At 42.9% G+C, this 13,600-nt stretch overlaps 1 protein-coding gene across 5 annotated transcripts in view; it reads left to right on the forward strand.

Moving 5' to 3' along the window:
• The window catches only part of RIN3 (Ras and Rab interactor 3), a 118,063-nt gene that overhangs the window by 29,465 nt on the left and 74,998 nt on the right, over positions 1-13,600 (forward strand). For 4 of the 5 annotated variants that reach the window (XM_058162594.1, XM_058162599.1, XM_058162593.1 and 1 more), the window contains exon 2: positions 13,191-13,380. In XM_058162594.1, the coding sequence (XP_058018577.1) occupies positions 13,191-13,380 (190 nt within the window). Of the gene's footprint in view, positions 1-13,190; positions 13,381-13,513; positions 13,533-13,600 lie in introns of those variants that run through there. The other variant, XM_058162596.1, reaches the window with a different exon arrangement.

Consider the following 13,600-nt stretch of genomic DNA (forward strand, 5'->3'; position numbering starts at 1 on the left):
CATCATGTCCTGGGACACTTTGGCGAAGTCACTGCCATCAGTCGCGAAGCGCCACCTGCAAACACAACGGCTACGAGTCCACGACTATCAAGGGAATCGAATCCCTGTTCGAGGGACCACCTCTGTCCGAGTCGAGTACGGACCACACAGGAAGACCCTGCCCATCACGATCGTCGAAGGGACCCTACCGAGTTTGTTGGGACTAGACTGGTTTCGCGCACTGGGCATGGGCGTGACTGGCATCTACAGAAGTGACTGTAACCTGAAAGACATGCTCATGAGTGAGTTCGAAGATGTCTTCAAGGACTGCCTGGGCAAGTACAAGGGGACCCCTATTTCCTTCAACTTAGACCCCCAGGTAGCCCCCATTAGGTTAAAGGCAAGGAGAGTCCCTTTTGCCCTCAAACCTAAAATTGACAAGGAGCTAGATAAGCTCATAAATCAGGGAATTTTGGTGCCAGTCGATCACGCAAAGTGGGAGACGCCAATCGTCACCCCAGTAAAACCAGATGGGTCAATTAGAATCTGCGCTGACTACAAGGCGACGCTAAACAAAGCCTTACAGAAAAGCGCTTACCCAGTTCCCGTGGTGCAACACTTGCTGCACTCTTTGGGGCAAGGGCAAGTCTTTGCAAAGTTGGACTTGGCTCAAGCCTACCAACAACTGCCCGTAGACGCCAACACAGCCGAAGCCCAAACGATTGTAACTCACAGGGGGGCATTCAAGTGTACCCGATTACAATTTGGGGTAAGTGGGGCACCAGGGCTGTTCCAAAACTTAATGGAACGACTTCTGCAAGGGCTCCCAGGGGTAGTTCCCTACTTCGATGATGTATTGATATCAGCGGAAAATGTAGAGGAATTGGGGGAGCGTCTGAGAAAGGTTCTGGGCATTTTCCGGTCAGCCGGACTAAAGGTTAAAGTGAACAAATGCCAGATAGGGGTAGAATCCGTCGAATTCTTGGGCTATCGAATAGACAAGAAAGGAATTCACCCCACTGAGAGCAAGGTCAAAGCAATCAGAAAGGCTCCAGCGCCCACAAACAAAACAGAGCTACAGGCATTCCTGGGGCTAGTGAATTTTTACGCGGTCTTTTTAAAAAACAAAGCGACCGTTGCTGAACCGCTGCATAAGCTTCTAGGGAAAAATACTGTTTGGTCTTGGGGAAAGTCAGAAAGTAGGGCTTTCGAAGCAGTAAAAAACCTGCTCTCGAGCGATAGCCTGCTCATCCAGTATCATAGCTCATTACCCTTAGTGCTGGTTTGCGATGCCTCCCCTTATGGAGTGGGGGCTGTGCTCAGCCACAGACTTCCAAACGGCACAGAAGCCCCTATAGCCTTCTACTCCAGAACGATGTCCTCCCCAGAGAGGAACTATAGCCAGTTAGATAAGGAAGCGCTAGCAATTGTGTCAGGGGTGAAAAAATTTCACGAATATGTTTTTGGGCGAGATTTTGAAATTGTGACTGACCACAGACCGCTGTTAGGAATACTGGCTGGCGACCGCCCAACGCCTGTGGCACTTTCGCCACGTTTGACTCGATGGACTATTTTCTTAGCCGCTTATTCTTACAAGCTGCAGCATCGACCAGGAAAAGAAGTGGGGCATGCGGACGCGTTAAGCAGATGCCCACTACCAGGGGCGATCGAAGACCCCACTCCGGGGACGCCCATCCTACTTATTGACTCTTTGGACTCTGGCCCAGTCACATCTAAGGAAGTGGCTCGGGCATCATACCGGGACATTATGTTAAGGACTGTACTCGGTTGGGTACAAAGAGGGTGGCCCTTCTTGAGCTGACAGTTTAAGGAATTTGTAAAAAAACGTGATGAGCTCTCGGCTCAAGGGGGGTGCCTATTATGGGGTGACCGCGTGGTTATCCCGGATAAATTAAGGGGAAAGGTGTTGGACCTCCTCCACGAGGGTCACCCAGGGATCGTAAGGATGAAGGGGCTAGCAAGAAGCTATGTGTGGTGGCCACTCATGGACTCAGAGATTGCTGAGAGGGTAGGGAAATGCCAGGCTTGCCAAGAGTCCAGACCTCTACCCCAACGGCCCCAGTCAGGAATGGGAAAACCCCAAGGGCCCTGGTCAAGAATCCACATTGATTTTGCTGGCCCTTTCCACGGCCAAACCTTCCTAGTGGTAGTCGACGCATTCTCTAAATGGTTAGAGATCATACTCATGAAATCCACTACGGCCGAGGCAGTCATCGCAGCCCTGCGCCACCTATTCGCAACCCACGGGTTGCCTGACACCCTGGTGTCCGACAACGGCCCGCAATTCACGGCAGCCCAGTTTGAGGAATACTTGGCAGAGGAGGGCATCCGACATGCCCTCTCCGCGCCTTTCCACCCTGCGTCGAATGGCCTTGCAGAGCGTTCCGTCCGGAGCGCTAAGGAGGCATTGTCCAGGCTCAAGCCAGGTGACTGGCAAACAAAGATAGATTTTTTTCTGGCCGTTCAGCACAGAACCCCAAGCACTGCTACAGGCAGAAGCCCAGCCGAACTATTGATGGGACGGAAGCTCCGGTGCCCACTTGACCGTTTGAACCCCCATTACACAGCAGAGGGTTACAAGGGGGAACTAGAAAAAACGAGAGAAATGGGCATAGGCGACCGAGTGTGGGCCCGCAACTATGGGGACGGCCCAAGTTGGCTCGCAGGGCAAATCATAAAAGCAACCGGTCCAAAGTCATACTTAGTCGAATTACAAGACAACCGAGTATGGAGGCGCCACATAGATCAGATAAGGAAACGAATAGCTGAACAACCCGAGCTAAATGAGACAGATAATGACCACTCCTTATTTGAACCCACAGCTGACCATAACCCGGGGGAGGCGCAAGACTTAGCTGAGGTCCCGGAGGTCCAGCGACGCCATCAGGGTCCCGATGGAAACAGCAGGGAAAATTACAAAAGTAATCCAAGGCCGGATGGCCAAGAAAAAGAGTCTGCAAGTAATCCAGGGCCCGATGGCCTAGAGAAAGAGCTGGGAGGAGCAAACAACCCCTCCGACCAGCTCAAAACACCACCCAGGACTGAACCGCGCAGGTCTGAAAGAATTAGGAGACGCCCAGGTTATTTGCGTGACTACGTCGAAAAATAACATGTAAATAATATGTAAATAGTGGTAAAGTGTTTTCTGGGAGGGGAGGAGTGTTATGTATCTTTAAATATTTTGAGCGGGAAACAAGCACGTTGCTGATTGGTTGAAGCCGCCGGTTAAACAGTATATAAAGGGTTGTTTTTCCCCAGCCAGGTCGCTGGGTTCACCATATATTAAAGAGCTGTTGTCACTACCCTGGTCTCCAGCCTCGTTACTTCCCGAACTTAACAGAAATGGTTTGCCATTGCCTGCTTCCTAGGGCTGAGAGACAATGACTGGCCCAATGCCTGTTGGCATTGTGCCTAAGGTGTGACTGGCATGTAGCCTCCCAGTTTCTTAACTGGTGCCTTTATCCACTATACCAAGTTGGCTAAAAATATACCATATTAATTATATGTTTTGTAGACCAGCTTGATGAAATTACAAACAGATTAGCACATATTTTGTGTGTACCAACTTTGTGGCTGTGCCATAACTGGAAAAATTATTAGATCAGATGGTCAGAATGATTCCTGCTATCGATTTGTCAAAGATTTTTCCTAAATGGAATCAATGTAAAAATTGATAGCAATGGCACTTAGACTTATATACCACTTTACAGTGTTTTACAGCCGCCTCTAAGCTGTTTACAGAGTCAGAATATTGCCCTCAACAATCTGGGTCCTTGTTTACCGATCTTGGAAGGAAGGAAGGCTGAATTAACCTTGAGCCGCTAAGAATGGAACTGCTGACAGTCCATTCAAAATTCCAGTAGAATTAGCCTGCAATACTGCATTTTCTAACCACTTATGCCACCAAGCTCCAAAGTAATTACTGTCGTAATTTGCCAGGTTAGTTACTGCAAAAAAAATTTTTTTAAAAAAAATACATTTTAATTGAATTCATGGTATTTAAGTGTGGTAAATTGCTTTGCCAGAAAAATGTATCCAGCAATAAACAGCTAAAAAAACATTATAACAAAAGAAATCTGATTGCCATGAATTGGCTACTGTAACAATATTTTAGAGAAAATTGGTTGTTCTTATTTGCACAAATACTATTCTAGCTTAAAAAAGATTGAATACGGATGTCTAAAATGTTTTTTTTACTGTTTAGATGACATATGATATGTGATTTACTGTATATGGATATATAAACATACTCGGCTCAACTTTATTTTGACTATTTTTAGTTTTTTAAAAATATACAATAATTTCAATTAATAATTTTACCCTGCAAAGAAAAGGATACATTTTGAAGCTTAAGATCTAAGAAAAGATGACAATATTGTCTGTTTTAATATTTTTAACATGAAGACTACCATATGATTTTTTAAATACATACAGTATAGGTCATTTGCCACTCTTGACATTGAGTAGGATTAGGAATTATATTGACATTCGTAACTTTTGTACCCAAACATATTCTAATTATTGGAAGCTGCCAATTTTTGGTAGTTTCATAAGTAAAGAAATACATTAAAATCAAGTCCTGCTCATATATGCTTTTGATTTATTTTTCTCTATGGATGGAGAAATTAAGGGTCATAAAAGCAAAGAGGAAAAGGATACCAACTTTCTCATTTGTTTTCAAAAGTTAACAGGTGTGTCTTTTGATATTTAAGGACAAAGAGAAAGAAAAGTGAAAGGACTATAGTTGCTTTACACCTGGGGTGTCAAACTCGCAATGATACGTTGTCGTCATGTGACGTATCACAACTTCCCCCCTTTGCTAAACCGGGGTGCGTGTGGCCAGCGCATGATGTATCCGGCCCGCAGGTCGCGAGTTTGACACTCCTGCTTTACATCATAGTTTGTGGGCAGTTTTAAACATATATGGTTTCTGTCCTATATGTAGGTTGTGAATCTTTTCCTCCTGAAGCATGTTACTACAGGTTGTTAACTTGCCCATGAATAACAATTACTATCGTAGCACAATTCAGGGAAAAGGTTTTCCTATTTCCTGGTATACAACATCGAGTGACTCTAGGGGACTAAGGGGGCTCTAAAGGATGCAAATCAACATGCAATTTAGCTGCTTATTCCTAAGGAAGTAAGTTAAGGTACATTGATTTGACTAATTGCATTGATACCATAAGATCCCAAAGGTAAATGATTATGCCAGATCTTTTTGCTTCCAGCTGAGCCACTTTGTAACTCATGTCATATAAATTACAGCACTTTCCATGCGATTTACTATGCAATTAATTGAGCCATATCACCAGTTAATCTGAGAATATGAGACATCTCTGCAAAATGAGATGGCTGGGAAAAGGCTCTTTGTGAATGGGACCCAGAGCAGGGGTGAAATCCAGCAGGTTCTGACAGGTTCTGGAGAACCGGTAGCGGAAAATTTGAGTGGTTCAGAGAACTGGCAAATACCCCCTCTGGCTCATCCCAGAGTGGGGTGGGAATGGAGTTTTTGCAATATCCTTCCCCCAGGAGTCGAGAGGGAATGGGGATTTTGCAGTATCCTTCCCCGCTACGCCCACCAAGCCACACTATGCCCACCAAGCCATGCCCACAGAACTGGTAGTAAAAAAATTTGGATTTCATCACTGACCCAGAGCTCTCTAATCTGTAGATTTGTAGCAAGGTATTTTTTGCTATGATGATTGGAAGGACAGATTACTTGTTTCATGGATAGGATGGTACCCACTAGTCAGCCACATTTAGAAACTGTTTTCTTCCATTCCAGAAACAACCTTATGTGGGCTATCAGATCTGGTCTGCAAAAATCTGGATGGCAGCTAGATAGATGGCAGCTATGACACTTTTATGCAACTCTTTGAGTTCTTCTTTCTACAAGCCAAATGTCCAGCAGATGGATTACTGTATATAAAAAGTTGTTTTTAGCGGGCAGATATGTAAGGGTATTCATATAAACTGCTCTGAAATAGAATTGGTAAGTCTGGAGTGTTTTATGACTGGCTTGGCAGGACAGATTTGTGCTCTAGCACTTTAATATATCCAGAATTTTAATAGGAAACCTGGATATAAATTCACTGCCTTGTTTACAGAGTGACAATTAGTTACGTAGTTGTGGAAACTGTTTTTTACACACACACCCTTTTATCTCAGGAAAAATGATTTCTATGTTCAGAGCAGTGCAATTTTCTCAGCAGAGGTTGTGTGCAGTCATATGGCCTTTTCATGAAGTGCCATAGAAAAGAAACAGCCTCTCCCAAAAGCCTCATCCTGCTGTGAGCAGATGTAGGTTTTTTTGCTACAAGAAGAGAGAAAAAATCAAACCACTGGGCCTTGCAAATGTTTTCGCAACAGAGTAGGAATTTTAGAAAACAATGATAAAAAATGATTGGAAATAGATGATATCTAGCCAGACTATGTATCTGCTGGTAGCAAAGAATCTACCTCCTGCTAAACTACTATAAATTCATTAAAATTCACCATAAACCCAGGGGTGAAATTCAGCAGGTTCTGGCAGGTTCTGGAGAACTGGTTCCGGAAATTTTGAATAGTTCGGTGAACTGGCAAATACCACTTCTGGCTGGCCCCAGAGTGGGATGGGAATGGAGATTTTGCAGTATCCTTCCCCTGCCATGACCACATAGCCATGCTACGCTCACCAAGCCATGCCCACCAAGCCACGCCCACAGAATCAGTAGTAAAAACATTTGAATTTCACCATTGCATAAACCTCTTATACGTCTATATGCTACAGCTGTAGTTTAAAGAGTATACCAATGTAATGAGTGAGTGAAAGCCTGTGTTCGTGTGTTTTACGTGGTCTAGTTATTGCTCTTAATGTGTTTCTAAATTTCTGCAAGTTTAGATCCATTTATATAGGACTTGTGTTCAGGGGTGAAATTCACTTACCTTTGCTACTGGTTCGCAAATGTGAGCGTGCACACTTCCTCCACTCATGCGCAGAGCCTTCTGCACATGTGCAGACGGTCAAAAGCGGGACATGATGACGTCCGGGTGGGAGGGCGAAGCCTCCTGCCACCGGCGCTACCGGTTTGCCTGAGCCAGATAGGACCAGCTGAATTTCACCACTGCTTGGATTACTGAGCAGATCGTTGTGTCTTCGCCCCCCGAGCCAGGCCTCCTGCCAGAAAGTGACTTGAATAGTGAGGGGGAAGGGCCATCAGGACTTACCTCGGGAGCACCAGCTTCCCTGGCTCAGCTCCGTCCCCTGACTCTTCCCCCCCCCAGGCCATGCCTTCAGACCCAGCTGGTGGCAATCAGGCTTGGTTGGACCCTAGGTTTCGTAGGCAGGAGAGGAGGGAACAACAGAAGTGAGGCAGGCCTAGGAAGACTGAGTCATGGAGCCACACCCCACAGGATATAAAGGCAACAAGAACTACTGTGCCTCTTCGTAGCAGGCAAATCAACTGATTAACTAAGAGCTGAAGTTTGTTCCTGGGTGACTCGTTGGCGTCGAGGGAGATAACAGAGACACTTGGCAGATGCTCGCTATTCTGCTGCCAGAGCTGATAGTGCCGGCTAATTAACCCATCACTCGGATGGAGGCGAAGGGGGGACAGAACACAGATCGGCTGAAGTCTACTAAGCAAGAGATTGGACTGGTTGACCTCCAAAGTCCCGTCCAATTCTGTTACTGTCTCCTGTTTCGTAATTTGACTCTATAATTCAGAAGAAAACCAAACATCCAGGAAAAGAGATTTGGGGAGGGGGGAATTAGAGGACCAGTTTTAGCTCTCCTTCCTGTCACTTTTGCCTCCTACATATAGATTTGGTTCTACTTCTGTGATCACTAGAAATCTGTCTTTTAAAAAAAGGTGTTTTTTTAAAAAAAAAAGTCTGTTTGATAAGGGGGGAAAACACTGCCTGCTGTCAACCTGCAGTGCTATCAAAGCAATGTGCAAAACAGAATGCATGCAAAGCAAAATAGAAATGATCTGCTTCTTGACCCTCATCTTGAAACTTGGCAAAGACATCAGAACTCCAAAGCTAACCCGTTTTCTACTTTTCTTTTTGTTCTGCGGTTACCTGTGATGCTTGCAGTGTAGCCAGATCAAACAGCTGATTAAGCTTTTTCACAGCTTGGGCTCTGTACACTTGACCTACTGAGAGCAAAGCAGAGGCCCAATGCTACTTCCACAGGCTGGATTAACCAATATGACTCAAGACTCAGGCACTCAGCAAAGGGAAAAAGATCCGGCGGGGATTCCAATTCTACTTTAGTTGAAATTGTTTTTTGATCAATTGAGTTTATTGTTTTAACCTCAGACATTGTGGTTTAGACTGTGGAAGCGTTGTTTTATTTTTGTATAACTCCCAGAATCACCGCTGTTGGGTGGGTGGCCAAATAACAAACGAACAAACAAACTTAGACTTGTGTTGTTTGCAGCAACTATAGAATTAGCTTCTTCAAGCAAGTGGCTCAAAAGGGTTAATAAACTTTGAAAAGAGACCCAAGTTTGTAACTCAGAATGCTACTTCAAGTCTAGCAACTGTTCTGCCAGGAAATAAAATCTGAATCTCATGCCCATAAATTCCCAAATTTGTTCAAAAGATTGGAGATATTCCAGAGCAGACTAGGTATGCACACAGGGCGGTGCCAAGCAGGAGAATAGTAAGGTATCTTATTCCTTGAGCTGAAATCTGCTTAACTGATGTTGGAAATAATCTTGTGTTTTATTTACTTGAAAAAATTAGATTTATACTGCAGTGTATGTACATACAGAAAAAAAGTAGAGTGAACTACTAGTATTTATTTATTTATTCGCTTCCTAATTAATTTTTAATATTACCTAGTAGCCACAATTATTTTGCAAATGTTCAAAGCATCTTTCAAAGTCTAGACTAGAACAGTTTTAAAAGGCCAGAAACCCACCTCAAAATAAAACAGTTTAAGAATAAGCAGAACATAATCCAACAGAAGTGCAACAATCTTTTTTAAAACTGATGGGATTTCACTTTTAGCCACTTTGACGTGAATCAAGGGACTCTACAGCTCAGTTTGTCATTTAAACAGTCTTTACTGTTTAAGTTATGGGGATCACTGTAATAACAAAAGATTTTTTTTATTAACTTCATCATTTGGGGTGAACCAGGGAGAAAACTGTACAATATATATTAGGGCTGTACAGTACAGAGATCAAGATTCAAAGGACAAAATGTGATTTGGATGTTCATAAATATGAATGTTAGGCGGTCTCATGAACGCATTACATCCGCTTTGTCTTTTCTGGAGACCATGCATCAGATGCAGAAGACAGACATATGAGTCCGGGGCGAGGGGAATGCGACACTTTTTAAGTGTCCATTGTTCCTGAGAGAGACTATATACTGTTGTAGTCAAGATGGTGGCCACAGTTGCATGATTGAATCTCTTCTCCTTTTCCACATGTTTTGCACATACAATGCGTATAAAAGGTAAATAAGGAAAAGAAAAGGTTATACAAAGTAGGGAATTACAGTAAAATCTTGGTGAGAAAGGTTTGATTAGAATTCAGTGGTGAAATTCAAAAATTTTTACTACCTGTTCTGTGGGTGTGGCTTGGTGGGCATGGTGTGGCTTGGTGGGCGTGGCAGGGGAAGGATACTGCAAAATCTCCATTCCCATCCCACTCCTGGGGGAAGGATATTTCAAAATTTCCATTCCCACCCCACTCTGGGACCAGCCAGAGGTGGCATTTGCCGGTTCTCTGAACTACTCAAAATTTCGGCTACCAGTTCTCCAGAACCTGTCAGAACCTGCTGGATTTCACCCCTATTAGAATTGTATCTATAACTCCCAAGAGGAAGATAAGAAGATGAGATAGATAGGTAGGTAGATAGGTTCATTAATAATAGATGATAGATAGATGACAGATATATAGAAAAAGGAAATTAAAAAGCAGACTTGTCTTCTTTCTCTGTCTTTTTCTTTTTCACATGTATTTTACTATATGTATATATATTTGAATGTATTTCCTATTATGTAAAATCTACCATCAGGCTAGCAGCTTGACTTTTTTAACACCTCAATGTTCCTGCTAAAAGCCTTCATTCAGTCACATCATTCACTTCAAGTGGGAAGAGACCCATCACCTTCCTGACAGTGCCCACAGCAGCAAATGGGAAGTGAAATGGTCAAGCAAATATGCCAACATTTTGAACCCAGGCAATTCCCAAAGCCTGATTAAATAAATGCCTTATCCAGTCTGCAATCCTCTTACCTTGAAATAGGACCATATCATTACCTAAATTATTTTTCCACATATATTCTGAATTAAATTCAGCATGCAAGTTTAATTACTACTTAATATGCTCCAAACCTAATTGCTATATTTAAATTTTAAAAGTCACTTCCAAATTTATTACAAGTTTGGCTCCAGCTTTGGCTTTATGTCACAAACACAAACTGTTCCAGCTCAGGAGCAAATTGATAGTATATATTAGTATCATTTGTTCTGGCTTAGATGCTAAGCAGAGCTGGCTTTCTATCCCCACCACCCACCCCAATCTTGCTAAGAAGGTGAAGGCATATGATTTGTTTAACTTAGCTCAATGAAAATCCATTCCCAATAGAACAGCCATCATATCAAGGCCTCATAATAACAGAATCTGAGTTTCTTATTGCTGCAAGTGTACTTATGGAGGATGGGGAGTCAAAAAGTCAAGATGGCAACCTCAATCATGCAATCAAAGCTTCTCCCCGTTTAATACTGGGAGCATTCAAGAGCCTTTTCTAGTGGCTGTCAGTCATCATGGTAGTGTTGGAAGAAATATCTATCTGGTTCAGTTCCAAGCTGGGAGAAAAGCACTGGAAACATGGAGGCTGATTGGAAAGATAGTTTATTGATGAAGCAGAACCACCAAGCACATGGTTCTGAGTAACTGACCACATGGAGTTGAGACTGGATGGCTTTTATATCTTCTCTTGGGCTTTGAACTTGAGTTTCCTGTTCCTGTGCAAGAACATGCATACTATTGGCTGTTGTCAGACTCCCATGGTGCCATGTGGGGTGATGTTTGTCTGAGTCAAGTTTGGTTGAAGTTTGCTGGGTGATGCAATGTCTTTAGGAGATTGTGCAATGTAGTGAGCTCTGCTGCTAGATAATCCTATTATGTCCTGGAGGCTCATGTCTTAATCCCATCACCCTGGAGCTGAAGGTCTTTTGTCTTGCTGATAGGCTGGCCCAGTCCTGCTGAGGCTATTAAGAAAGACTTGGGGGCTGCTTTCTCTCTTTTAAAAACATGTTTTTCCTTTAGGGAAATATAATATTATGGCTTTTTAAATATTTTCCAAAATATTTCATTCTTCTAGGAGAGGAATGGGTGCTAACTTTGTATAATAGCAAGTTGTGAAATTAGAGGGGGGCAGCTTAAGGATGCTGTAAACAACACTATTAAAAGCTTCACGAGGAAGGGATTATGTGTTGAGAGGAAGTGGAAGACATTTCATTGCATATTGAAATGGGGTGTTTTGACTGACAGAAAAATAGGAAAGCCCTCCTATTTAAAACTGACCATCCCTGCTGGTTACAGAAGCACCACTAAAAGAGAATAAAAACATGGTAATGTGGATTTGTAGAAAAATTATGGCCTTCATGTTGGAAATAGATGGGGGAAGTAGACACAAGCACTGGGTGAGAATCAGTAAGTTTCTGGCAGGCCAGTGAAGATGCTCAGAAAACCTATCTGAGACAGTCATAGACTGAACAGTCCTTTAGATGAAGATTTATTTATTTGATTTATTCATTAATTTTACATGCTGTTCCAGTTCCTTGATAAGGTGACTCTGGGCAACTATGATTCCATCAAAGAGTAGATGGTCTTCTTACAATTTGTAAAACAGTTTATTTGAGTCAAGCTTGATTTCTGTTGACCGTATGGCCATATCCATGTAGGTTCTTTGGCCACAAATAGAATGGCTTCCGGTGCAGGTTCTAACCAACTCCAACACTGAGCTGTGTTGAGATCAGCCAGTGTTAAATTGTGTCACTTATTTTGGTTCTTGAAATACTGGACTGTCCATTACAAAGCAGAATGCTGACCATCCTTTGAGATCCTCCCTCATTATCTTTCAGCTCCAAATATCTTCTTTCGTCCAATAGGTTTGGCATCATGGCTTACTGGTACCACAACGTGGGTTTTCTTGCAATAAAGGGGGACTTTAAAATATCACTCTCTGCAAATGCCGTTCCACCTGTTCTGCATCTGTGAACAAATCTAACTTTAGACAGAAAACAATCTTAAGTATTTTTAACTTGCTAATGATCCTCTTGCAGAGTCCCTATGGGGACTCACTAACACTTTCATTTGTTTAAGTTCTGGCTTGCTGTAACCTGCCCTCGGTGATAGTCTTCTCAAAATGCAATTTGATGTGAAAGTGGAAGAAGCAAACTGCTTTTCTTGCAGCAGAGAAACTATTGCAACAAACCAAAGGGTGTTTGGGTAAACAAAACAGATACCTGAGAAACTTGTAATGCAACAAGATTTGGAGTGTTCCAATGGAAACGGGCTCTACACTTCTGATTTAGAAGTAGTAAGTTATTTTTAGATATGTTGTTGTAAACGATTTTAATTGATCTTGAGGTAACCCCAATGTTGTGGCCTGCCGCACAAGCAGCAGGCAACTGAGTGAAATTCCACTTGCACAACTGGCGGGTGCTCGCACTCCCTCTGCCGCGTGTGCAAATGGAGCTGCGGACACGAGTGTGCTCGCCCGCTGCTTAAGTGGAATCATACCCTCTTCCTCCTCAGCCACCATTGTAAGTCCACAAAGCCGAAAAGGTTGGGGACCACTGACATAGAAGATATATACATTTTGCAAAGTCTTAGAAACACTTCACCAAGCTTCCCAGAATAATTTGTGAATTTTCTATACTATTTTCACTTTTTAAAAAAATTTCCTCCTCCATGATCACACCCACTTGCATTTGAACGTGTACCTTCCTTTAGAGAATAATGTAGATTCAAATTGTACTAATCCTACAGCCGTTAACTTCTGCACTGATTCAGTTATGTACTTAAGGAACATAAATTCAGAGTGTTTGAAGCTAATCCCAGTTGAATCACTGCAAGTTCTAATCATCTGTGTAAAACACTCACACAGAGAAATATGTAACATTTTTATTAAAGATAAACTGCCCTTATCAATCTGATTGGGATTTGTTTTATTTCTCCAGGCCTGCTACAGAGACCGGAGAGGAGGAGGAAGATAAAGGTTCATCAAGTCAGCCTATTGCTCTGAGGAATTGTTTTCACCTGCAGAGGAACAGTATTCTTGAGAAGCTCATCAAAACCTGCCCAGTTTGGCTTCAGTTTGGCATCAGTCTGGAAAAGGCTTCTGACCTACTCTGCAAGGAACCATCGGGGGTACAGTTATGCTTCTTCAGTTAATCCAGTTCTTCAGGGACCAGATATTCTTTCTCAAACCTCGATCTGATCCTGAATCAGATCTTTCCCCACTATAGAGCTGTCACTCCCTCAAATGTTCATAGGACATTTGTTCACTACCATGTTCATAGGTAAGGTAACACTGAAGGCATAAACAGTACAGACCAGCCTTAATTAACTTATCCCTCATCAGAATTCC

This window comes from Ahaetulla prasina, chromosome 1, assembly GCF_028640845.1.
Source record: "Ahaetulla prasina isolate Xishuangbanna chromosome 1, ASM2864084v1, whole genome shotgun sequence".
Classification (NCBI taxonomy): Eukaryota; Metazoa; Chordata; class Lepidosauria; order Squamata; family Colubridae; genus Ahaetulla; species Ahaetulla prasina.